The sequence below is a fragment of the Lepidochelys kempii genome, chromosome 9 (genome assembly GCF_965140265.1).
Source record: "Lepidochelys kempii isolate rLepKem1 chromosome 9, rLepKem1.hap2, whole genome shotgun sequence".
Taxonomy (NCBI): Eukaryota; Metazoa; Chordata; order Testudines; family Cheloniidae; genus Lepidochelys; species Lepidochelys kempii.
The window spans coordinates 84,939,883-84,966,367 of NC_133264.1; the positions used below are offsets into that span (position 1 = coordinate 84,939,883).

General features: G+C 41.1%; 1 protein-coding gene across 2 annotated transcripts in view; it reads right to left on the bottom strand.

The window, feature by feature from the left end:
- Positions 1 to 544: 544 nt before the first annotated feature.
- The window catches only part of COL4A5 (collagen type IV alpha 5 chain), a 138,632-nt gene continuing 112,691 nt past the window's right edge, over positions 545 to 26,485 (bottom strand). The window contains exons 38-51 of one of the 2 annotated variants that reach the window (XM_073361228.1): positions 25,627 to 25,707; positions 24,497 to 24,595; positions 23,205 to 23,255; positions 22,165 to 22,350; positions 15,293 to 15,426; positions 14,540 to 14,612; positions 14,320 to 14,391; positions 13,493 to 13,621; positions 13,229 to 13,327; positions 9,820 to 10,032; positions 9,249 to 9,426; positions 4,941 to 5,055; positions 4,453 to 4,625; positions 545 to 2,123 (exon numbers count right to left, since the gene is read on the bottom strand). In XM_073361228.1, the coding sequence (XP_073217329.1) occupies positions 2,042 to 2,123; positions 4,453 to 4,625; positions 4,941 to 5,055; positions 9,249 to 9,426; positions 9,820 to 10,032; positions 13,229 to 13,327; positions 13,493 to 13,621; positions 14,320 to 14,391; positions 14,540 to 14,612; positions 15,293 to 15,426; positions 22,165 to 22,350; positions 23,205 to 23,255; positions 24,497 to 24,595; positions 25,627 to 25,707 (1,685 nt within the window). In that variant the 3' untranslated portion in view covers positions 545 to 2,041. Of the gene's footprint in view, positions 2,124 to 4,452; positions 4,626 to 4,940; positions 5,056 to 9,248; positions 9,427 to 9,819; positions 10,033 to 13,228; positions 13,328 to 13,492; positions 13,622 to 14,319; positions 14,392 to 14,539; positions 14,613 to 15,292; positions 15,427 to 19,873; positions 19,934 to 22,164; positions 22,351 to 23,204; positions 23,256 to 24,496; positions 24,596 to 25,626; positions 25,708 to 26,485 lie in introns of those variants that run through there. The other variant, XM_073361229.1, reaches the window with a different exon arrangement.

The window sequence follows — 26,485 nt, forward strand, 5'->3', positions numbered from 1 at the left end:
GTTGGGATTTGATGTCATCTTTAGTTAACAGTTTTCTAGTTTGGGGTTAGCAGCAGCCGGTTCAGTTTTGTTTCTTTACATGTGAGATCAACCAAATAAAATAAGTAGAAGGGAATGTTTGGTTGATTCGTTCACTCTCTACCATCATGGATTTGCAGGCAACTCACAAAAGGGTAGATATGAGCCTTGTGGCTGTAGTACAGGCCCAATACCCCAATGTTATATATGTATAAACAAATCATGAGGCGTACATAGACTTTGTTAACATTGAAAAACACACTATTATATTTTAGAGTAAACCTTTGTATAATTGCCATTTTCATATTTACACAAATGCTGTTAATCCTCCACTTATCTCATTTTATTAACCTTTGCCACCTCGCCTAGTAACTCATTTCTATGTCTCAGTTTTCAGCAGGGATATTATATATATATATATATATATATATTTTTGAGTGGCTGCAAGCCTAATGTATAGCTGGCATCAGAAATTCAGAGGCAGAACAGCCATTAGCCAGATGTCACTGATAATTAGTTAGCATTACTCAAAATAAGCTGAAATATAAAGCTTTTTATAAAGCAATACATTAATTCTCAGGCTACATTTGTCCTCATGAATGGTGAAGGTGGTTAAATACAATTAATACATCAAGGAAGGCTGATCACCTGGAAAACGCACAGTCTCACTTCCTTTGTTGGGGAGTGCTAAATGCTTACACATAAATGCAAGAAATAGTATTGACCACAGAAATCAAACAAGCACAAACAGTTGTGTATACAAATTTTGATCATTTCTTTGCAACTATTGCAAAACGTGTGACAGATACAGTAGGATTCTTATATACTGATGCAAGAAACAAGGAGCTCTGTGACCTTTCACGGCCTTTATTGAATTATACATACACAAAAACTGTTGCCTTGTATAAGTCCATCATGGATGTATATAATTCACATAAGAATGATTAGAGGATACATTTATAAATATGAAAAAGATCGGGTTTAGCCAGTTTTTGCTTTATTTCAGTTTTTTCAGAGTGTACAGCTATTCTGGATAATATACATGACACCACTTCGGAGCAAAGAAAGTTTTTGGAAGCATAACCTTAAATGCTTTGGCAATTTGATATTTCCAAGGGGTATTTTTTGCTGAAGCAAACTGGTTACTACTAAATCATGAATATGACTTGTTTTCATTTAAAAAAAAGACATAGGATATGGATAATCTTTTCACATATTTTCACAGAATAAAAAAATCCTTTTAAAATGGTTTGGATTTCTAAGCACAAATAACACCATTGATAGCATGGTGTAAGTATAAACATTTAAAACCCTGATCAAAATGACTAGAGAAGTATTGTACATTCCCCAAATAAACTCAGATTGGAACTTGAGGGAGGAAACAAAACTTTAAAAATCAGTAGTAGTTAGGTGTAAAAGGTATAGATTCTCTCCATTGCCCTTGATTTTATATAAAATACTGCTGTAAATTTAAACTTGTCTTTAATACACTTTTTGTGAAGAGTGATTTTAGGCTGATTTGTGCCTAATAATTGAAGGTTTGAATTAAAAAGGTGTTTACACAATATACACATTTCATTACTTACAAAGAGAATAAGCTTAACATTTCATATTAAAAACCTGGGATACAGTAGGGTTAGTAGCACCATGAAAAAGTGTTTTTCAAAACTGCAGTCTTGTTATTTTAAACATACTCAGTGCGTTGTATTTTGTTGTTTTTCTCTTGGTTGATCAAAAAAGTGCCATTTTGGTACTAGGAGCGAAATTAAAACTTCATCTTCTGATCCTCTGTGAACCTCAAGCGTCTTTTCCATTTCCAAGAGATTAATTCCTTTGTTTTAGTCCTTTTGTCAAATATGCACCAGACAGCCTTTGGTGAGGTACAGCTGAATCTGCACTTTTAAACCAGTTTGGATTTGTTTTTTGTTGTTTTTTTTCCTTTCTGCACAGTAGCACCATTGTTACAGCTGGAGGACAGTGCGCCCTAGGAATTCTCATGGTTTGACAAAAATTCTCCAAGATGTTACGTCCTCTTCATACAAACTTGACAACGACTAATACGTGTCCTCAGGTCTCCAGCTTTCAATGTCTCTGACTGAGGTTTACTGGTTGGTGGAAACACAAACACACAAGGTTAGCTTTTCTTATGCTTACAGGAGCCTGGACTTGAAAGGTGCTGAGTGCCTTTCACATCAATAGGACTTAAGGATGTGGTTAAGTGCCTTCCTGAAAGGGAACTGCATGTGCTTAGCACCTTCTTGATCAAGCACTTATTTCATTACTCTCCCTAAAATCCCTCGTGAGTTGTTTGTTTTAGACCAGTATTTCAATAGGTAGAAGGTGTTGTGCCAGCAAACTACATCAGCCCAACATGCCAGACAGTTGGGGGCAGTCCACAAACACCGATTTGAGTGAAGGGTGTCTTTTAGAAATGGTATTTGTTGGGCAATTACAAAATACAACATGATCTATCCCCTCTCGCCCCCCCCCCCAAAAAAAAACATGGAAGAATTTACATCTGTAAACTTCTGACTTCTCATTTGAATGGAATTATTTCATAATAAAATGTCACTGTTCAATGAGATGAAAATGTAAAGATGACAGATTTAACAAATTATTTCCTTCCGTTGTGTAAGGGTATGTACATGAGTGATTATATAAAAAAAGTCCAACTAGGTCATAAAGTTTAAGGCCAGAAGAGACCACCAGATCATCTGCCTGACCTTCTGTATATCACTGGCCACCAATGGCACCCAGCACTCGGACACTAAACCGAACAACCAAAATTAGACCAAAGTTTTATAGCTCACAGGAGGCTAGACTACTATCCGCCTGTAGGCGGGACCAAGATGCACTAGTTCTGGAGAGCCCACAATGGCAGGGAAACGATAATAAAGTGAGATATATCTAGATAACCCTGGCAAGTGAACCATACCCAAGCCCTGCATAGGAAGGCAAAAAATCCCCACGGTCATTGCCAATCTGACTTGGAAAATTCCTTTCTGTCCCCATATATGGTGATTAGTTAGACCGTGAGTGTGTGAACAGGAACCTGCCAGCCAAGCACCTGAGAGAGAGAATGCTCGGTGCCACCTCAGAGGTCTGACTCTCTCAATCCAATGTCATCTCCAGCTGTGGCCAGCCCTGATGCTTCAGAGAAAGGAGATTTAAAAAATAAAACAAAGCAAAACACCACGCGCTGGAGTGGTGGAAAGAATCTCTTCCTGACCCCTGCAGATGGCCGGCTGAAACCCTGAAGCATGAGCTTATATTCCTGAAAGAAACTGGAAGTGAACCCCTAGCTGTTGAGCCTTGCCCCTGCCATCACATGCAAGACTGTCATTACTTGGTCACATATGAGTAGTCCACTTCTTTTAAGTGAACGGTATAAACACATTTTTGAAAAGGAGAAATAAACAGAAAGCTAAGTTTGGGCAAGACTGAAAATAGTGAATGATGATAAGGAAGAAGAGGAAATTAAAAGATGCATGAGGGTTATTACTGGTCAGGACAACATGTTAATTACCACTGATCAGCCAAACTGCAAACCAATGGCATGACGACTGCCTAATACAAAAATAAATGGTATTACTTCGGTGTTATAATTGGAAGTAACTTGATTTCCATGTTGTAGATACCCACTAACGTTGTATAACACATTTTGTGGATAAAGCTCATTGTGCAACATTTGTGAAGTTGACAGCTGTCATTTTTCCAATATAAGCTGCAGTCAGAACTTGTTAATTTTCATTTGAGAGACAAGTCACCATTCGGTTATAAAATTTGTTTCTATGAAAACAAGTTATTTTTCCATAGAACAATGGTACCACTCTAAATTTGTGAAGGAAGTGATAAGAGTACAAGCCTGAAGAGTTTGCAAAATCCTAAGGTGAAATCATGGCCCCAGAGAAGTCGATGGCAAAACTTCCACTGACGTCAGTGGGGCCAGGATTTCATGCCTGTACTCCTGCAAACAACATTTGAGATATCTGAGTCTGTCTAAATGTCAAGAAAAAACACAAAAATGATCATTCAGTGTCAGACTGTGACATCGTTACTCACATTGAATAAATACATCACGCTTTGATATAGTCTCACTCATTACAATGGGACTACTTTTGGAATAAGCTACTGGTCAATGTAAGTAAGGGTGGGGAGAAAGTAGCTCTGAGTCCTTGCAAAACAGCAAGCAGAATGCACCCAGCAAGTTCGGACAAGATGTAAAAGATTTTCCCAAGTAAACAAATTCCTGGAAAACTGGTCTTAGAAAGCATGACACACACATTTAGATGAGGGAAAAGGCAAAAATTTCCAGTTTTACAAGGATTAATTCGTCAAATAAGGATCTAAATCACCATTTGTCCTTAAAAATAAATGCAATTTCCAATGCATTCAGTACACAATAAGTGATGTGCAAGAAATAAGCTCTCTTACCTAAACATTTCTGATATCTCTACAGTTGCCAGCCAGAAACTGTATGAATTGGCGTAGTAATTACAAGTACCACGACCATGACACTCAATAAAAGGAGCTGAGCGGAATTCTTCCAAACAGGAACCTGGGGATGCCAAGGCCTGTCCAGAGCCCTCTGCACCAGCACTTGTGTGCTAGAAAAGAAACAACTTGTAAGTTAAATTGGGATCCATAAGCACCAGAAGAAGTCACCCTGTTTCAAAAAATCAAGTTAATTCTTTTTTCCTGTTTGTTAAGACAATGCTGTAGATAACATTTACCTAGGATTACTGATTACAGTGGCATCTGAATTTTGGGAAATAACTGATCTCTGTTACCATAGTTGGCAGCAATAGGTAAATATCATTTTAATGGTACAAAATGTTTTTTGTAACAGAAAATCCCGAAGTAGCTAGTACAAGCCACAAACAGTTAACAGTAAATTTGGGGGGAGAGGAGGAGGCCCTTACCATCATGAAAGAATAACCAATCCAAAGAGAGTCCCAGCCTTGCGGACATGACGGAATTTGAATGGTCTGACTATGGACAGCTATAACCATGGCAGGAGCTTCACATACTGCACATCTGAACATGAGGAGAGGTATAAAAGAAACATCACGCCATTACAATAACATATTAAGTAAGCCAAATACTAATTTTATTTCAGGAGAATTTAGAGAAATGACAGGAAAAACTGGGAAAAAATAATGTAAGAAAGGCTGCTGTAACAATTTAGATCTACTGCACCCCTCAAACAGTTTTATATGTATGCAGAATTTCCCACAGCATCAGTGAAACAAATAGGAATATAGATCAGAATTTTTTTTGTATCTAATTGCATTGAGTACCTATAAAAAACTAACTTTTAGTGAGCCCAATCACTAAAATTGGGAGAGCTCTGTTTAAAAATACATAGTACAGTAGTATCCTTAAAAGGTGCCAGACTGACAGTACTGAAAGCTAACATCCTTTGGTTTTCCACATAATAGGTAAAATACATAGCGGTAGAACTAGCTTGCCACACTACCTTCCTGTTGTGCACAAATCCTGATTTCAAGGGAACAGCGCCACAGGTCAGAACGTGGAGTTCAGTCTTCAGAATAATTTGAGCGTGATCCAAAGGCCATTGAAAGATTCCCAACTACTTAAATGGGCATTGGATCAGGCCCTCAATCATTAGCTTGTCATCTGAGACTGCTAACAAGTATGCCAGTCATAGTGGGTTTGTATCCAAATCATAAAAGCCACAAAGTAATAGACTCCAAATGTCAACTTATTTCATCTAGACCAGTGGTTCTCAAAGCCGGGCCGCCGTTTGTTCAGGGAAAGTCTCTGGCAGGCCGGACCGGTTTGTTTACCTGCCGCGTGCTCAGGTTCGGCCAATCGCGGTTCCCACTGGCAGCAGTTCGCCGCTCCGGGCCAATGGGGGCTGCGGGAAGGGCGGCCAGCACGTCCCTTGGCCCGTGCCACTTCCTGCAGCCCCCATTGGCCTGGAGCGATGAACCGCGGCCAGTGGGAGCCGCAATCAGCTGAACCTGCGGACGTGGCAGGTAAACAAACCGGTCTGGCCCGCCAGGGGCTTTCCCTGAACAAGCGGCGGACTGGCTTTGAGAACTACTGATCTAGACCATACAAACAACTGTTGAAAGACAGTGACACTATGGATATGGGCAAGATTTGAAACAGTGACCATAAAGACAGATGTTCTTGCACTTTCATTCTAATTAATTATTAGCTCCAGGGGTGCTGGAATAATTTGTATAGTGGGGGTGCTGTGAGCCATTGAACCAAAACTGTAAATCCTGTATATAATGGAAAGCACTTTAAGTGAGGGGGTGCTGCAGCAGCAGCCGCACCCCTAGTTCCAGCACCTATGATTAGCTGGACACTCAAGCCCAATTTTTGCTCTGTTACATGGTTTCACCTCCCATTATCCTCATGTGGAGTTGTATTTACATCAGCAGTGGCAGAAATTGGCCCAGTAATATTTTGCACAAATCTAATAGCGAAAACTCATTTTTGGAGATGTTATTGACTAGTACAGAAACTGGAGTTCACTCAGATGATTTGTCCCTATGGGTACTTTCCATCAGAGATTTCTGGTAGCAGTGTCTGTGGATCTGTGCCTCTGCCCTATAAATCCTTGTGCTTTGATTCAAGGACATACAGGGGAAGGCAGAACTGCTGCTGCTCCAGTTCCTTCTCAACTATAAAATCTGGCATGGCAAGGACTACAGTGTAGAGGGGACGGAGGGCAGGCAGTGGAGCACCCATAGGGACAAAACATCTCAAAGAACTGCAGTTACTGTACAGGTAATTAACCTCTCCTTCTTCGAGTAGTTGTCCCTGTGTGTGCTCCGCTTTAGGCGATTCCCAAGCAGTGCTCCAGCTACAGAGGTGGGTGCTGAGGAGAAGGATCTAGTACAGTTTAGAGGACAGCTGCACCAAAGGCTGCATGTGCTATGGAAGCCTGCACAATTAGCATAGTGGTGGGAAAAGGTGTGCACAGACGACCAGGCAGCATCTTTGAAAGTATCTACAGTGGGCAGTGGTGCTGGAACACTTTTAATAGTGGGGGTGCTAAAAGCAGTTTTTGCTTTTTATCTCATGCACCCCCTTACCCCTGTCTGCAACCCCCCCATCCACCAGAGCAGGGGCCGGGAACAGGGCCATGTCTCCGGGAGGGGGGAACCCAGAGAGGAGTAAGGGGGCTGAGATAGGGGCCACAGCTGGGGGTGGGCATGGAGGGAAGAAAAAAAAAATCAGACCCCAAAGAGGTGGGTCTTAAAGAACACTCTATAAGGAGCATCTTGAGCCTGTCCTCTCTCAGCTTCCTGGGTTTGCTCTTCAGCCCACATAGACCTTACACTTCGATGGAACATGAAATACACTGAGACAGTGGAAGCAGCTGGAATGTCCGTCACTGACGGGAAGGCCTGGCAGAGTTTGAAGCTTGGGGTTTTGGGTACAAGCCACGAAGGCCACAGACAAAAAGGGGCTGAGGACAGGCAGGAAGTCCCAACCATGAAAACAAAGGTGGGGGGAACCCCCTGCCCCAAAAGCACATAGCTTGCACAGAGGAAAAAAAATAAAACCACAAAGTAAAGAAAAAAAGAAAAAGAAAAGAAAAAGCAAGCAAGCTACGTAATGCTAAAGCTACTGGGCACCACAACTCTCCATCTGCAGCCACAGGTGGTTGAGAAGGAACTGGAGCAGTGGCAGGTCTGCCTCCCCTGTTTACCCCTGGATTGGAGCATGAGGATGTGTAGAGCACAGGTACTGGCATATGGACACTGCTACCAAAAATCTCAGATTGAACGCTCATAGGCGTGTGCACATACCTATAGGGACAGCTACTCAAAGAATCGCAGAATCTCTACCAGATCACCCATCAAGAAGCCTTTTTTGACCCAAGCTGGGAAGAGCTTTTTTTTCCTGGAAGTTACTCTGAGTACCTTTGAGCAACCATCCAGTCCCGACAAAATTTTAAGTCTTTGTGCCAGATAAGAGCAGCAATTTGGTATTGACTTGCGATGAAAGGTAGGGACAAGGTCCTGACCACTTATGCTCATTAAAGATTCCATGACACTTTTATAAAAGACTAGGGTTGCTAGATCCTGCATCCAGACAAACTTCCAGGTTGGTAGGTAGTTTCTGCTCACCCCTCCCTTCTAGTTTCCACCGGATAAGGCATTCTTCACTCTCTGTCCGGAACTGTGATATATTGCTGCTGTGCATTGTTTAAAAGGTTTCCCCTATGACATTACATTTCAATATATTTAAATATAGGGCCAAATTTTCAGTTGGCAAAATTCCCCCAAAAGCAATGGAGTTTTGCCAGCTGACAATTTGGCTCATAGTTTGTAAAGTTTGCTAAGTACTTTGGGATTCTTGGGTGAAAGGAAATATGCAAACATCTGTCTCTCTTCATAAGATATGATTATAAGTTCTTTATGTCACTAATTGTGTCTCCTTGTGCATGTTCATAGACTTTAGTCCTTTGTGGATGCTACATAAATCATAAGAATATGCCAAGAGGCACAATTTAAGGTTATATGCTATTCAAAGAGCAGAGTTGATAGGACTTGTAAGGTAGTGATTTTGGCCCAGAATTGTAGGCTTTGTTACTCAAGTTTCACAAACCTTGATATTAACAGAAATGTTTTCAGAAATGTAAATAGGTCCATTCAAAACAATCTCTTTTTGCCTGGATTGTCCTGCAGTGTTTGCAACTCAAATACTATAGCACTGTGATGCTGCTGAGAACCAGAAGGTGAAAATGATTTTAAAAAGGGAAACTGGTCTAGTCTACTTTCACTGTCCATGCTAAATAAAGCGCAAGAAGTGCTGTGCATAAATGAGAAGTAAAAACAGATATTTAAAAGCTTTTGGCCTATTAGTTTGTTTTTTAAAATGTTTTTAAATGATGATGTCCCCTTAAAAGCACCAAAATTCATGAGATTTTAGATCAACGAATGGAATAAAAATGAAAAATAATGAAAATGTCCACAGCATTCTCAGGTGCTGTGGAAATAAAAGTAGCAAATCAGTAGTGGTTGCCAGTCCCCTGCTCTGAGGCACTAGACTGGATTACACACAACACATTCACCGCCATTAAAATAAGAAGTTGTTCTATTATTCCTCAGAGAAAATACACACAAATGATTAATCATTTTACCATGTCTTAATATTCAGCCTGCAGGCTCAAAACCACATTTCAACAAGATGTGTTATCTTTACAGATCCCATGCAAAATCTTACAGCCTATTTTGGCTCACCGGCTAATGAATGGCTGAATGCTCTGCCCAGTCAGTGGCTCCATGCTCATTGGCATTGGCTTCGGAGTGGACAGCCAATAGGAATAATCATTTCTTGATGCAAAATTACACACATTGTTGATGTTACAGAACATGAAGGGCATGGTGCTGAAACGGCGGAGACAGCTCCCAGCAGTGCCTACAGAAGATATACACATATATGAATTATGATACAGAAAAGAATTCTCATCTTACTGTGCTTAAAGGAAATATAGACTCCTCACCCCTGTTTTTTAAACACTATCTGCATATTCTTTTCAGCCTCTCATGAATGCACAGCACGGATTGCCAAACTGCAATATGCAGGCAAAATATTGCCTGTGAATTTCAGTGTGTGACCACGCATCTTTAAGGTGCAGGCTCAAGCCCATGGAGATGACAGATCTCAGCGGTCAAGCCCCTACCCTTATGTGTATGACCTCCTGGGCTGTAGGATTCTAGGGATTACAAGGAATCAGAGAATTGTGAGAAGAAGCTGGTAATTCCTTCCCCTGTAAAAACCCACACCAATAGTGCATATGATGCATCTCACCTAAGTCCTGGCCATGGGCTCTCTCATTTCCCTGAACGTACAGAAGAGAAAATCCATCGTATATCCTTATTGTTCCTTGTGGGCACAGTGGTGTGTCTGTAGTCTGGCTGTGTCGAGTTATAAGGAATCCATGAGCAACAGAAGCTGTTCCAGGAGGACCTGGTGGGCCTTGCAAGCCATCAGGACCAGGGGGTCCCTGCGTACCTTGAAAGCCTGTTAACATAGGAGAAGCACAGCACCAACATTTTTTCGCATATCTGTTAACTACTCTAGCACATTTCATCCAAGGAACACAGCACACTTTGAACACATTCATGAAGCCCAAGCGCTCCCTATGAGTCAGGTGAATATTCTCCCTGGTTTTCAAAGGGGTTTTAAAAAGGTAAATAAGTGCAGGCCTGTAGAAATAAAGGACCTGATTTTCAGAGGTATGGAAGCAGCCACAGCTCCCAAACTCCCATTGACTTCAGCTGGCTCTAGAATTGCTCAGCATGTCTGCAAATTAACCCAGAAGAGCCCAATGTTCTAAACTGCACGTGACAACAAGCACCACTGATTGTCTAATTAGCCTGTGCAATGCTTCTTGGTACTTAATGGCTCCAATAAGGACGAAGATTGGTTCAGTGGTTAGGGTGCTAGTCTGCAATTTGGGAGACCTTTGTGCAATACCCTGCTCCAGGGTACTTTCACAGGCTTCCGGTGTGGTTTTGGGCAAGTCATTTAAGTTCCTCAGTGACTGTTCCCCAGCTGTAAAATAATGGGACTAATAGTATTGCCATATCTCACAGGTGTGTTCTGAGGATAATGCATTAGTGATGGAGAGGCGCTCAGATACTACAGGAAGTGGGGGCCATAGAGTACTGTAGTTAGCTATGTACAAGGTAGGTAAGCCATTCCAAACCCACACACATGTATGTGCAGTGTAGCAAGTTAGTCCTACCTGACTTGCTTACATGTCAAACAGCAAGTCAATGGCAGAGCTGAGCTAAGTGTCTTACGCTAGAACACACTCCCCCTCTTTGAGGAGATCCAAAATCCACTGAAATAAATGGAAAGACTGCAATGGGCTTTGGAATAGGCCCCAAGAATGGAAGATAAAATATGCCATAACAACCTTAGCGCAGAGCATAAAGAATGTGCCTGGGAACTTCAGGGTCCCCTCTTTGTCATTGCTCTTAATTAGCTAAGTTTTTAGAACTCAATCTCTAGCAAGTTTGACCTTTTCCCTTCCAGGTTCTTTATTAAGGACATTCTCTTCTTGCATGTTTTCAAACTATGCTAACAGAATATTTCACAGAGCTGGTCAAAAAAAACAGGACAAACAATTCCAAAAAAGGAATTTTTTGCCTCTTTTTGTTGTTGAAATTTTGACCTTTTCTCACCAGCACTGATATTTAACTTCTTTAGGCATATTCCTTCCCTTAATTTTGATTGTATCAGGGCTTTTTAGAAAACTTGGTACAAATTACAATCTAGAACCTCCACCTCCTCCAGATGAAGATTCAGCCCTGAGGGTTCTGACTCCAGCATTCAAGGCCTGTTACTTTGGATCACCATCTTATTTGCATAATTTGATTCCCACTTACTCCCTACTTGCCTTCTATTTCTAGTTGATGGGTAAAAATTTCAAAAAAGTGACAAACACTTCAGAGTCCAAATCTCACTGAAAGTTTATGGGACTTTGGGTCCTGGTGCTTTAGTAGATTTTAGCTAGTATCTAGTTAAACTTTTCCCCTCCCACAGTTCAGTGCCTTTGCTCCACACAGACCTGACTTGCTGGAATTCTTTCCCCATGAGAACAGTTTTTCTGATCCATTGTTTCAATGCAAAAACATAACACTTTATTTTCCTTTCTACTCCTCTTTGTTTGTTACTGTCCTAATTATACACCATGTGTCACAGGCTGCAAAGAGTGTTCTATTGAATTCAAAACAAAGTGAAATAAAACAACATCCAGGGACCGGATTCGGCAACAATATTGGTACGGAGTCTGCCACTGAGAGGTTTTAAGACTAATGACTTTTCAAGCCTATAGCATACACCAGCAAAGACACCACATTGGTCTATCTAACAGCAGGATAGCTGGGAAACCCTTGTGACGTTGCACTCCATATGTTTATGGAAATATGTTTATAAGTGTGAATATGATGTAACTGGAATATGCTTTATGCAAAAGGTCTCTTGTAAAGTATCATTACAAAGCGTATGATCTACTGAGTCTGTTCATCCTATTTGTATGAATGTATCATTCTCATACCTGAAGCTAGAAACATGAAGTATTACTCTGAAGTCCTATTGTAACTATGCAAAGCGTGGGCCATTAATGGTGGCTTGGAATCTTGATGGCTCCCATTAACTAGGACAATTGGCTGTAAATGGCTCTGTTTACTTGCAGGCCTTCCTGCGTTTGTGAGAGTCAGGCCGGAGAGAATGGAGGCTTGGGGTCCCACAGGACATGTGAACATGTCACATTATACTGGAATCCATCTTAAACCTGGTGCTTTTCCATTTAGAAGGAAGGGCGGGAACCCAGAGAGAGACAAAGGATTCTCGCCTTGTGCCAAAGATATAAAAGGGGGTGGAACAGAACAAAGGGGGCTGCCAGTCATGAGAAACCCCAGAGTTACCACCTAAGCTGGAACTAACAAGAACTGTACCGGGAAAGGATTGGGCCCAGACTAAGAAGGAGTCTAGTCTATGAAAGAAGCTTATTGGAACATCTCTGAGGGTGAGATTTACCTGTACTCAGTTTCTTAAATGTATTAGGCTTAGACCTGCATGTTTTGTTTTATTTTGCTTGGTATTTTGCTTTGTTCTGTCTGTTATTACTTTAAACCACTTAAATACTACTTTTTATACTTAATAAAATCATTTTTGTTTATTAGTAAACCCAGAGTAAGTGATTAATATCTGGGGGAGCAAACAGTTTGCATCTCTCTCTAACAGTGTTACAGAGGGGAATTTATGAATTTACCCTGTATAAGCTTTATACAGAGTAAAATGGATTTATTTGGGGTTTGGATCCCATTGGGAACTGGGTGTCTGAGTGCTGGAGATAGGTAACCTGCTGAGTGGTTTTCAGTTAAGTCTGCAGCTTTGGGGAGTGATTCAGACCCTGAGTCTGTGTTGCAGCAGGCTTGTGTGTCTGGCTCAACAACACAGGGTTCTGGAGTCCAAAGCTGGCAGGGAAGATGGGCTCAGAGGTAGTTTCAGCACATCAGGCGACAGTCCCAAGGGGGGTCTCTGTGACCGAACCTGTCACAACCCTATTCCTAAAAATGTAATATTGTTGCATGTGAATTGCAATAGAACACAAGTCCTGACATTTGTCTGCATTCTTAAGAAGAGATTTTTTTTTTTGACATACCAACCGCCTTTTTCCTCACCAGAACTAGGGTATTTATTATACCTGGTTGCCCTGGAAGTCCTCTCTCTCCTTTACGTCCTCCTGGACCATCAAATCCAGGAAGTCCATCTCGCCCAGGATCCCCTGGAAGGCCTATTGGACCTAGAAAAATAAATGAAGCAATGAAAGTTACACTCTTGCAAGCTCACCAAAGTCTCGGCAAATAAACCCAGGAACCTCTCTAGAACAAATGGTCTACTGCATCCTGTTAACTAGTCACTTTCTATAAAAATAAGCAATAAAGCCTTCAGTCCAGAGTGATCATACCTGGCAATCCTGGTGGACCTGGCAATCCTGGTGTGCCTGACAATCCAGGCTGGCCTGGTGGACCTGGAGGACCTGAGTCACCTTTTACTACAATGGTTTGTCCAGAAGGGCCAGGTAAGCCTGGTGGACCTAGGATAAAGCAAGTTTGTATCAGAGAGACGGACAATCCAAGATGGGAGTGACTCCAAAAGACTCAAAGGGAAGTTTGATTAGTTCATCAGCCCTATAATTCTTTAAGATGACATCAGCCAAGAAATCTGATCAATGGAATAAACACTGTAACTAGAGGTTCAAGGCAAAAATTTGCTCTTAGTTGCATCCTTGCAAAAAGGATAGATTGACTCTTATAGGGGCTGTTCCATGTATCCAAGGAAACACAGAGTAAAGTCAGCTTTATTACTGGCATTAAACTGTGCTGAAGTCCTTTTCTCCATGGTGCCCTTGAGTCAACATGGAACCACCACACAGAAAAAACTCAGTGGAGGAAGTGTTGGAACAGGAAATCATCAGCTACCCCCCGCCCCTGCGAGCAGCTTCTTTCCACTGAATGAAGAGGAATGGGTCTACATCAGATATCTAAGTGGCTTTTCCCTTACTAGGAAAGTGGAAATAAAGTTTTAAAAACAATGAATGGTGTTTGTTATTTTAGAATGGTGTTTAAATTGCTGTTCATATCATAGCATAAAAGGACAAATTCCATTGTTGGGGTATCTCTGCCCAATCTGAGTGAATTACACCAGGAATGGACTTGGCTCCATGCCTGTGGGTCCAATTCTACCTCCCTGAAGATAAGAAAGTGGCAGGGTAGCATCAACCATGATTCATACCTGGTGGACCTGATGGGCCTTGATCGCCTTTAAAACCAATTGCTCCTGGAGGTCCAATGGGGCCCTTCATACCTGAAACACCAAACCAATACAGTTACACAGTGAAAGTACGTGCTTCCTGAAAAGATCTACAGCATGAGTGCCCAAAGTGGGCTCCTCTCCTCTACTAGTTGGACATTACTGAGTTCTAAGGGCTTTGTTTGAAATGACTTTTAAATACCTGGAAATCCTGGAACACCTGGAACCCCAGGATCACCTTTCATTCCATTCAGGCCGGGACGACCAGGATCACCCTAAACAAAGTAGCTTCACAATTATTTAATCCTCTCATTGAGTCTCAGGAGAGAAAAAATGTGGGCTGGGGACAAACAAGAATCTATAGGATTCCCAAGCTTTCTTGCTACACATAGAAACTTGAGTCAGGAAACAGCACCATGAATGGATAAATCCATAGCGAAAAAAGGAGAGCATGCAATAGGGCTCATTTATTACTACATCTTTGAACAGGACCAGTAGGTGGCCTAGAGTGGGAGTTGTGGGAGGCTCGGCACCTTTGAAAAGCCAGGCCTAAAGGAGTCTGAGGCTGGGCTTCCAAAAAACCGGGGTGCCCAAAACCCATGGCCAATTTGATACACACATACACGTACAGACACTGACTGGGAGATTTGCCATCATCGCTCACTGGCAAGGGGCAACAGAGCAAGGATGGCGCACTGGCTACTGTTGCTCTCACTTGAACACTATGGAGAAACACACTACGTGTGTGTGGGAGGGAAGAGGGTTAGAGATGATCCCAACGTCCTCTATACCTCCCCGGCCCACTAGAAGCCAGGATCTGTTCCAGAGTGTTAGAAACTACAGTATGGCTTTAGGTTCATCATAAAATCCATCTTCCAACTGGAAAGCTCCATATTTGATTCTCTTTAAAAATAAAACACTCCCAGCTAGAAATAAGCATCACTCCTTATCATACCTGGCGTCCAGGTGGTCCTTGATCTCCTTTTAGACCAGGGAGGCCAGGCTGGCCAGGCTGACCTGGCTTTCCTTTTTCTCCTTTAAATCCTCCATTTCCAGGGGGACCCCGTGGACCTTCTGGCCCTGGCAGACCTTGATATTACATAACAGATGTTCATGGATCAGTATGAGTCAGCCTGCCCATGACTTCTGTGCAGTCCTTATATGCTATGGATTTGCATATAAGGACTGTGGTCTCTACATTAAAATATATATATATATTAGCTTGGCTTCCCACACCACCAATGCAAAGTGCATGGCTAGGGCCAATCTAATGGCAGTACATAGCGTTCTCCCCTTCTTGAGTGTTTTCTTGATTGACCAACTCCATTGTGAAAGCCAGTGTCACAGAGTAAAATGCTGCCCCTTATTGCAGACAGAGTTTGATATTTCCATTGAGGGAAGCAGGACTGGTGTGCCCCCTCCCCAAAGTGCTGCTCCTGACTGGGGAAGGTAAAAAATATCTCTAAATCCTGCCTCTCTTGGAGGCTGTTCCACCACGGAGAGGCAGAGGAGACAGGAGTAGGGGTAAGAGCAGAGCCTTCCCCAACCAAAGCTCAGGGGTGAATGCCCCTTTCAGTTGATTAATCTCCTCTCCAATAACTAGGCTGATTTCAATATATAAACCCCAATGGAGATTGGACATTTGTTTCAATTATTTTCTCTAACATTCAGGATTAGTTTATTCTTAAATGTGCACTCAACAGATTTCTCCACTGAGCAGTAGGGGGTACCTAAACAAGACCCTGGTGATTGCATTACCCTTTCCTTTTTGTAGACAGAGGGCAAAATACCCTGTTGTTGACATTTTCATGTAAGTTCATAAAAACAACTCATAGTATATTGAAAACAAAACACCTGATGAGATCATTTCACCTTTGTTCCACAGTGATAAATACAAGGTCAGCGTTACTCATGTGTGACACAAACAAACTGTATGGCAAGTAAAATGGAAAGTGTTGCTATGATTTAAGTCACATATCTATTTATACCTTTATATGTGGAGATGAAGGGGTCTTACAAATAGAGTCTTCTCTTTGCTGGAGAATTCATGACTTTCTCGTCCTTAATTCTACCCATGTAATAAGATTTTGTAAGTGTACTGGCTTTTCAATTCTTCTGAAACTTTTAACAATTTAAAGTCTCTCTTTAAAGAGCTCAAAGAGGCCACGTACAGAGAATGGATTTGATGAGTGAGATTTCTGCATGCAGTTCTGAAGATAAAACCCTAACCATTTCTTTTTAAAATTCAGTAGCAATTTAGTGCCACATATCAAACAAGTCGTGCAGTTGTCAGCTACAGACACATGCCACCATACAAGCTTATTCCGAAGAAACACTGGGTCTGCTACAGCACACATGAGAACTAATTACAGGTTACCTTCTCAGGAATGCTAACTGTCAACAGGTACCATCTGCAGGGTACCCACAGCACTTAAAAACAATCTTTGAATTACAGGGAAACATCAATTTTTCGTATGACAAATGCAATGCAGTGAAATAAATTGACCAAGTTAAGAATCTAACCTGGAGGACCTGGAAGGATCAGAGTTCACCAAAGCCCAATGATCGATGTTAGAAGGATCAGACATCACACAGTACAAAACAAGATTACTAGTTAGAAATAGTACAGATGATAGATAGTATATGCACTAAACAAAAACCCATTTCACCAGTATATTTTGTATTTACAACATAATCAACATGCATGCAAAAAACCATACATGAGTAGGCAAATATATACATTTTTCACATACAACTTATTCTGGTGATTAGGCTGCTAAGGCCAACATGACACTCTTCATTAAATCAGAAACTTAAGCTTTACTGAAGAGCATGTTTTTGCTTTAACGTTACAAGTGAGGTCTGTTGCCAGTTAGTCCTATACAAATGAGGGTTGTCCTAAGTAACCATTTCACTGACAGAACACCGCCTCTGCATGGCCTAGAGTTTGGTGGATATCCAATTTAATTAATAGAGTCAGAAGCTTTCACCTTCTTTTTGGCCGAAATTCATCTCTGTGCAGAGGGTTACCACAAGATGCAATCACCACTTAAGTCCCACTGCACAGATGTGAATGTCACCATTTGTGAATGGAAGCTGAAGAGCAGAATACTAGTGAGCAACACAAAAAAAGGAACAAAAGAAATTTTTTAAAATGTGCACTGGTCAGGTGCTAGAAATGTAATCTGGAGGAAAATATATAGCATGACGTGTACATCTATGCTTAGAACTGTTCTCTTGTTGGCATTGTTCTTGATAAAAAATGCCACAAAATGCTAATTGGTCTGTTTTAATTTCTTAGGGAGATTTTTTTATGCTGCGACACACTTGGAAAGCCAATTTAAAGGTTCTTCTGTTCAGTGCAGCAAGTCTTTAATGACCTTCTCCCTGCCATCCTCCAGAATTAAGACAATCTGGATCCATCACCCCTCACCCATTTTCATGTCAGTGAAATGATTTAAATATATATTTCATGCAATGTTCAGCTAAAAACCACGGTAAACATGTCAGGTTTATCTCAATGCTCTATTTTTCTACACTTTTCTATGCTTTTGACACTTTATTAATACTAGCTTTATAATGGTTAAAAAAAAGCATCTTGTTGCTAATGTTAATTTCTTATAAAATGTAATTCATTCTTATGTAAGTTTTGCTATGATTTCCAAATAGGATGAATGCCTAGCTGAGAGTCTGTGCTGAATTTAGTGAGATAGAGAGTATTAGACAAAGCATGGAGAGGGGGCTAGCTCATGTGGCCCTCCGTCTTGAACTGCAGCCCCTCTGCTTACCCAAGACGCTGGGCGTCGCATGGAGCATGACTGCTATTCAAGCCACACTGAGTGACGGATTTGTGACGCAGACAAAACCACAATTACATAAAAAGAGGAGACGACGTTATTTTTATACTTTATGACCTAGAGCGGATGTGGACATAGATTGGTACATTAAGTCTCTAGCAGCACTTAGTGTACACAGTTAAAACTAAATTGATTCATTGCTATTCAACTTTGATCACAGCAGTTTGTTTCCTACAAGTCATCATAGCAAAACTTTCAAGACTTCATTTAATAAACTTGTAATTACGTAGGTATGCCAAGTCACTTTCATTCTCAGGACAGACATTGGGACTTTACAACATCTGGCTAGTGCTGCATGCACAGTATATTATGATTTAAATAAATCTGAAAAAATGGCTAAGCACTTATGAAACATCTCCTGCAGTCTTAGAGAGGAGATAGCTTTGTGCTCCAATTCTGTTCATCTAGTATATGGCAATGGAAGCCGCTCTCTGTTCCACAAACTTTATGGAGGTGAAACACGGGTATGAAAATAAGGGCTTGTCTACATGGGAAAATTATACTGGCATAAGCTAATGTGTGAATTTGAAGCGCCATAGTTATACTGGTATAGTCGCTGGGTAGGCACTCTTATTCTCATACAAGAGGGCCTTTTTGGGGTAGTTTATGTAACTTTGGAAGGGTTTTAAGCTTTAAAAAAGCCACTCTAATTCTAAAATAAGAGGGCCCACACAGGGAGTTATACTGATATGGTTAAACTGGTATAACTGGTAAAGCTTTCATGTGTAGACAAGCCCTAAGTGAGCTATTCATAATAACCAGAACTGCGTAACAGCATGAATGGATAATTCTTCATCTTTTTGCACAGCCTGCCCTTGGAAAAGTCTTCTTTCAATCCCTTCTATATGCACTGGCATACACATCTACTTTCCTTCCTCCTGCTGCTTGTTAAATAAAAAGCCTATAGGTATCCTCAGACCCCAACTGGTTTGGTGAACAACAAATATTTTACAGAGAACAAGTATCACAGCAGAGGCACCACATGAGGTGCCCATTGCTCACTTTTTATTTCATTTAGCGTTTTTCTTCTCTTAAGACTCAAAACAACAATCAAGATAGCCACGTTAAATTTGCAGAACACAGAATCTAAAAAATAAGGAATTCTTGGCTCTCAAAATCTACATTTAAGATTATACAAAATATATGCTTGTCAACTTTACCAAAGAAACAACATAATAGATTATGAAGGCTAATCCAGACTGTGTTCCTTATACAGTGCCCTCACTCCTGGCTGTCTGTAATCAATAACCGCATGTTTTACAGAAATGAATGTTGTCATCTGACTGACCTCCAAACCATGGATCTACAGGGAAGGGATGAGAACACTGTGCAGCATATCAGTTTTTAGAGGGGGAGGGTGGGAGATATTTCTTATTTTTCCCCTTTCAATTGGACTGGGAAGAAATATTACAAAATATGTTTCCCAGTCAGGGGTGCGATCCTGCAGGCTTCTGAAAGCCACTAGTAAGGTGCCACATGGTCTTAACTTGTCTGTAGTTAGGGAACAAAGGGTCCTCAGCACTTCCCAGGATCAGTCCCCAAACGATGGGCACAGTGGAGACTGAAAGCCTGCATTTGGCTTTCCTGTACTCTACACATCAAAGGTACATATGAAGAATGACTTGGTATACCTGACCTTAGTTCTCTACATTTATACACCAAAAAAGGTTTTTTTAAAGTATACACATTCAACTTCATGCAAAGTACTATTTTGGAGTTAAGGGGCTAACCTGAGGGACCTGGGAGTAGGGATCAAAGTTCACCAAGGCCATCATTACAACAGGGGGAAAAACATCAAAACTGTTAGAAATGTCAATGTATTAAACTAAACCTTTAAATTTAGATTTAGCTCAATATTGCTTTACATACAGTACACAAACACCAAACTATTACTGTTCGTGGTCAAAAATAAATTAGGGAGTTAAAAATAGTGTTTCATTCTCTTAGGAATCTGCTTTACTGTAGTAGCTATTCATAAACCCTTACTATTATCATCAGGCCGAACTCATCCCAGATATAACTCAGCAGAAGTCAATGGAATGACACTGGGTTTGAATTTGGTCACTTTAACTAGTCTGAAAATACACCCAGATGTTAGCAAGCAATGGATGCATCTGATTCATGTTTCTATTTATTATTTCCTTAGGAGTGGGATAATTTGTCAGCAGCAGAGCTGCTTTTATGACTAACTGCCTAAGGTTGAAATGTTATGAAAGCAGCATTTCCATGATGGGCTATAGCCCTTTTGTTCTACAAAGTGCTGATTGGAATAGAACTGCAGTAATAGTGCGGTTTATCCACATTAGTCCATGCACAAATGAGCAAGACAAACATTTCACTTGATATACTACATGCAACAAAAATGGAGATGAAAGAGAGAAAACATGCCTGAGCAGAACTTCACTGGTGTTTTCCAGCTGATAACCTAAAATGTGCACAAAATAATGGTCTTGTCTTCTAGTTCGCTGACTGATTTAGGTTAATAATTGCAGGGTTTATACAAAACATGTAAACAGGATCAGAGACCAGCAGAAATCTACCTATGCTACAGGTAGATTTTGGGATTACAAATTGTTCAGAATTTAATGTTTTACATTATACAGTTTAGATTTTGTGGATAACTTTTCGCATGAGAAATTATTTTAAGTAAAGGCTCCGATTGTTATAGAACAGCAATCAGCTGCCCTATGGAATGTTTCATCATCATAATACTTTGCACTTGGATACCACTTTTCATCAGAAGATCTCAAAGGTCTAGATTGTCACAGCCCTTACTTGGAGTTGCATCTACTTGCACCAGAGGTTAATTTGGCTCCAAGCTCACAATCCTAAGGACTACAGAAAATGTATATTGAAAGAAACCCCACAACTTCCCTTTGCTTCCTAAATTGCTAATATATGGATAGCAGTTATTTTGTAAATGCACTAACTCAATGTTTACCTTCTTCACCCAGAGCTTTCACCAACGAAAAATCCCAAATTCAGAATACTCGCACAGTTTCAGTTTTAAAAATAAGTGTTTTCTATTTGTAAGCAAGCAAACAACTTCATTTCAAAAAGCTGCTTCTCTTGAAAATGAATGTCAAGTGCATTGGATGGCAATTTATAGTATTAGCTGCTAATTAATTTCATGTCCAAGTAACAACTGTACTTGGACTTGAGAGGTGAAAGACAGAATATTCACTGACACAGTCCTTAATTGCTCAAAAGTGGCATCTTAAGATAGATGAATTTTCCATGAAACAATATATAAACACATACATTAATCTAATTCCTCAATACACCAGGGATCTGCTCAGTGATGTTAACCCAGGATGGAAGTCATCATTTCCAGAATTAGTAGATGCAGGAACAAGATACAAACATGGAATGGAAAGATGAAGACTGCATGGTGTTGCACTGAATCCACTGGAACTGTGTGACACGATGGAACAATGATGTGCATACATGATGTTGAGATGAAGAAACCACTATCCGATTTGATCATGCTGTGATGCTATTATGAATTTGATTTTCATGGGTCCTAGAATGACGGAGTTTATTACTTTTATTTTTGTGCACGATGAAATTCATTGATCATGTGACAATGCCAAAAAGGCGTATTTGGCAGATGCTGCAAAAGTTGATTTGGTGCTCTCTAGATGATTGCTGTGACAACATGCTGAGAATCTCATGTTTATCAATGCATTGTATTTTGCTGCCAGGTATGAGCAGGGTCTTTCAAAAAAGAGACTAGCAGAAATCAAGATTTTTATTTGTTTTTAGTATCTTTCTTAATATTGTTGCTTTTGGCACGACAGCCTTTTGGTTACCAAGAAATATTTAAAGATTATACCATGGAAACATGGCTGTCAGCCAAACACTATATCAAAAAAATTGGTCTGAAATTCAGAAGTTCTAAAGGCCAATAACCTGCCAGCAAAATAAAGAATTATTGACAGAGATGGACTGTTATGAACTGCATGCCTACCTGGTCTCCCCGGTACACCTTGTGGACCAGGACTACCTTTAAGACCTTCCATAGGTGGCCCAGGTAGGCCTGGTGGACCTTGTGGACCTTGTAGACCGGGGAATCCCTGGAAACCTGGTTCACCCTTCAAACCTGTAAGTCCAGGGGCTCCTGGAAGGCCAGGTAATCCCATCTCGCCCTTTTGCCCTGTTAAACCAAACAGACATGTTTATGGATGCTGTATTTAGTTTAGTTACATGTAAAATATCCAAACTTCAGTTGAAGTACTAGGACTTGATTCCATTCTTGCTTATAAAGGTGTAAATCTGAACACACCTCACTGGAACCAATGGAGTTACACCAATGTAAAACTGGTGCGAGAGGACAAGAAGTACAACTTGTGGCATGCAAGAGGACCTTGCTAAATCTCACTCTGCTACTCTTCAAATCCACTGATGCTCAAACTCATAAGGGTCTCACAACCCCACTTCTGAGCAAAGGTTTAATGGACGTGACATTGCTGTGGTGAGATCCCCCAGTATTAAGACTTTATTAGTCTCATACAATATAGCACAGAGCGTTAAGACATACAGGATACAATTTTCAAAAGTGCCCAAGTTATTTAGGCGTTTTAGTCACCTTGAAAGTCAAAGTAAATTAGACTTCTAAGTGTCTAAGTCATTCCTGAAAATTTGCAGGTGACTTTTGAAAGTCACTTAGGTGCTTCTGCAAATTTTACCCATTGTCATACCTTATAACTAAGCCATATTTGTTAGGAGTAAAACAACAAACTACAGTGCATGATGCAGTCGATTTAACCGTCTTGTCGTTTTTGCTTAATTGTTAATTCACTAAGTTCAATAGTGAGACAAGGGTCTCTCAGTTACTGATGCAAATTAGAGAGGTCCTACTGTAGTATATGAGATAAAAGGTTACTGCTACATTGTTAATTTGGTACAGCATAACGATATCAGCTAAACGTCTACCACCTTTCCCCCCTTTTGTGTGTATATACATTTTACAAACATCCTTATTAAAAAAAAAGAACAACAACACTTTGCCTGATAATCCTGGGAGTCCAGGAGGTCCTGGGCGCCCAAAACCTGGCTGACCTGAAAAAAAAACAGATTAATCTTTTTACAAATGTGGAGTGCTCAAATCTCCAGAAGCAGGAAGCCTAGGGTAAAGATAAGAAGTTAGAATCCCTTACCAGTAATTCAGTTTCCTTAATGAGGGGTTTCTAATAGGGTTCTCGCTCACTTCCACATCTCCCCTCAGTGTTAAGGGATCTCTTCCAAGGTGATATGCTGCTTACATGGCATGTTTCTTTCCATCCTCAAGATGGTCTTTCACATTGTGGGTTTTGGTAAATTTGCATTTGTAGTTGTGTGGTAGTAGCTATTTTTAAGAGAGTACCTTCTGGATCCAAGAAGGTTCTAGAGCATGGATGGACATTTTTAAGGTAGTAGAGGGCCACACAACCCACTAAAATGCTTTGGTGGGCCATTCTTTTAAAAAAAAAAAAAAGGCTCCAGGATATAGTGGAAGAGGAAGCCTTCATGGCTGAGGAACAAGAGGCCCTTGCTGTCCCAGTGCAGCTTGCTGGCTGCTGCTGTGAAAACGGCCGAGAGAGCAATGAGTCCCACAACAACGCTACCATATACACCTGCCCACCCATGTTCAGCTACATGATCTCTGGGAAGGAGGATGAGCTTGTGCCAATAGACACTACCCTGCCACTGGGGACATGCTACCCCCATTCAGCAACCCCAGCAGCTGCCCACCAGGGCCATCCTGAAGTGAGTTCACAGTGACCAGAGCTGCCACCTTCTGCCTGCACTGCAGCAGGTGCAGAGGAACTGCCTCCTCTCCTCCAGGAGGTAGGAAGAGCTGCCTCTCATCCCCTTTCACCATCCTCTGCTCCGTGCTGGCCACGGCTCTCACCCCTTCCCTCACTCCAGGTGCTGGCAGAGCCACCTCCTCTCACACTCAGATTTGGGTGGACCTGGGTGAGCCCACCCATGGCTGCATGCCTAGTTGATTGGCCAAATAAGGTGATCTGGCAGGATGGGTGCAGCTCATCCCTAGAGGAGCAGAAGCAATGGCAGCTGGAATGGAATTAGAGGCAAAGGGATTGTGCTCAACTACAAAAGCCTTAGAGGGCCAAATGTCTAAGAGCGAAGAGAGTTCTTGCTCTGTATCTCACTGGAGGCTTGATGCCCTTCGTTGTGTGCACCCCCAAGAGCTGGGAATCACAGAGGCTATTCTGAGGGAGCATGGATGGTTTTGGAAGAGGACTGAGCAGAAATCAGAACACAGTTAGAAGCAGAAAATAAAAAGGAAGGAAGCTAACCTGGTTCACCCTTCTGTCCAGCTGGTCCAGGAATACCATCCCGACCTGGCTGCCCTTTCTCCCCTGGAAGACCTGGGGTGCCAGGACGGCCAACATCACCTAAAAAAAATATAGCAACATATTAGAGCAAAAGCACACCAACGGCAAAATTAAAACTGAAGGAATGATCAAGTAAGGTAAGGTCCATGTGAATGAGAACATTTAAAATCGAAACGAAAACTCTTTCCTTCTCTGCTTTCTGCACTCACAGAAAAAGGTCACAGAACTGTGATCTTTAAGCAGTTTAGTGGTGATTAAAATCCATCTAATGCTTCCTTTCAGAGGTGAAATAAGGTTCTTGCTTCTGCAAACACAGGCTAAGCTATTACAATGCTTAATATAAAGAAAGCCTACAGATACTTGCTAGTTTCAAAAGGTAATGAGATAACTTCGTCAGTGACACAAGTGGTCAGGGTTGCTAATGGAAGGAAGGTTCAAGTATAATGGAATTACTGTAGTTTGGTTTCAGGGCACTGTACATACACGTGTGTGTGAGTGAGAGAGAATGAGAATAGATATACATCAAACAATACAGTTGTCAAGATACAAAAAAAGAAGCTATTTCAAATTTTAAAAAGGTTTATGGGACCAAATCCTGCAGGCAAAACTTCCATGACAGTTTACAGTTTTAACCCATTAATTGGATGCATAGTGTAACACTTGCAATCACAGTACTCCTTTTGCCAGGTCTAATTCCACCATGGTAAATCTTCACTTGCCGTTAGTGGATCTGGTCATATGCCCTCTGTTATCAATGGGAATTTTGCCATCCAAGATGGGACTCCCATGTCAGAAATTATTATGAAGAAACAAAGAACCCATAATGCCAGCCTACGTTTTTCTGAAAGGGAATTTGGATTTTTCAAACAGCATTTTATAGCTTTCACTTTCAACTAAAGCTTTGAAGCTATTTCAAACCATTCTTTCCTGTTTAATCCTGCAAGTCACAGTTTGGGAGTCAGATATATACTATAGGTCATAGAACTTTCTGATGAACAGCACAAGCCAGGCATCTATAGAAACATAACTGAGGTTCTGCAATCAGTCTGATGGTTTTTCTAGCTTGACTTTGTTGTACTATTCATGCCTACCTGGTGGCCCAGGTGATCCAGGGAGACCAGGATTACCTGGGGGTCCATCAATACCTTTTGGTCCTGGAATTCCTGGTGTCCCTGTGAAATAGAGACATGTTAATCAAACAAGACACTGCAATGTTTTATCAGGCATTGGTATGCAATGGATAAGGTACAAGTCAGACCAAGTAAAGGGTGTCAAGAAAGTATCAAGATACTGTACAATACATGCTGCAACTGTTAACAACATAGATTTGCAACCATTCACTTAAAGGGACAGTAGGGCTTTAAAGAAGAGGAAGTTCATCAATATAAAACATGGTGGCCTAAAGGTGTTTTTTTCCTGCCATCCTTCAGAATTCCACCTTCTTAATTACTTAATGCTGAAGGCCAACAGCGTATCTAACTTAAGTCAGACAGGTTTCAGAGTAGCAGCCGTGTTAGTCTGTATCCGCAAAAAGAAAAGGAGGACTTGTGGCACCTTAGAGACTAACCAATTTATTTGAGCATAAGCTTTCGTGGGCTACAGCTCACTTAATCTAAAATGGATATAACCTAGTAAACAGCAGCAGCATATTTAGTGAGCAACACAGTGAAAGCACGATGGACAGCAGCTAACTCATAATTCCCCACTCTCTATCTCCTTTCCAGAAAAAGATCTTAATGGGACATGGGTCTCACCTCCACAGCATTAAGTTGATGTGAGTTAAGGACACTTAACACCTATCATGATTGGTCCCTTAGTTTATATATCACTAAATTCATACTTGAGAGCCCCGGGGGTGTCTACACACAACAACTTGGGTTGGTATAAGTTATGTAGCTCAGGGGTGTGAACAAGTCAACCCTCTGAATGAGATAAATTACACCAACCTAA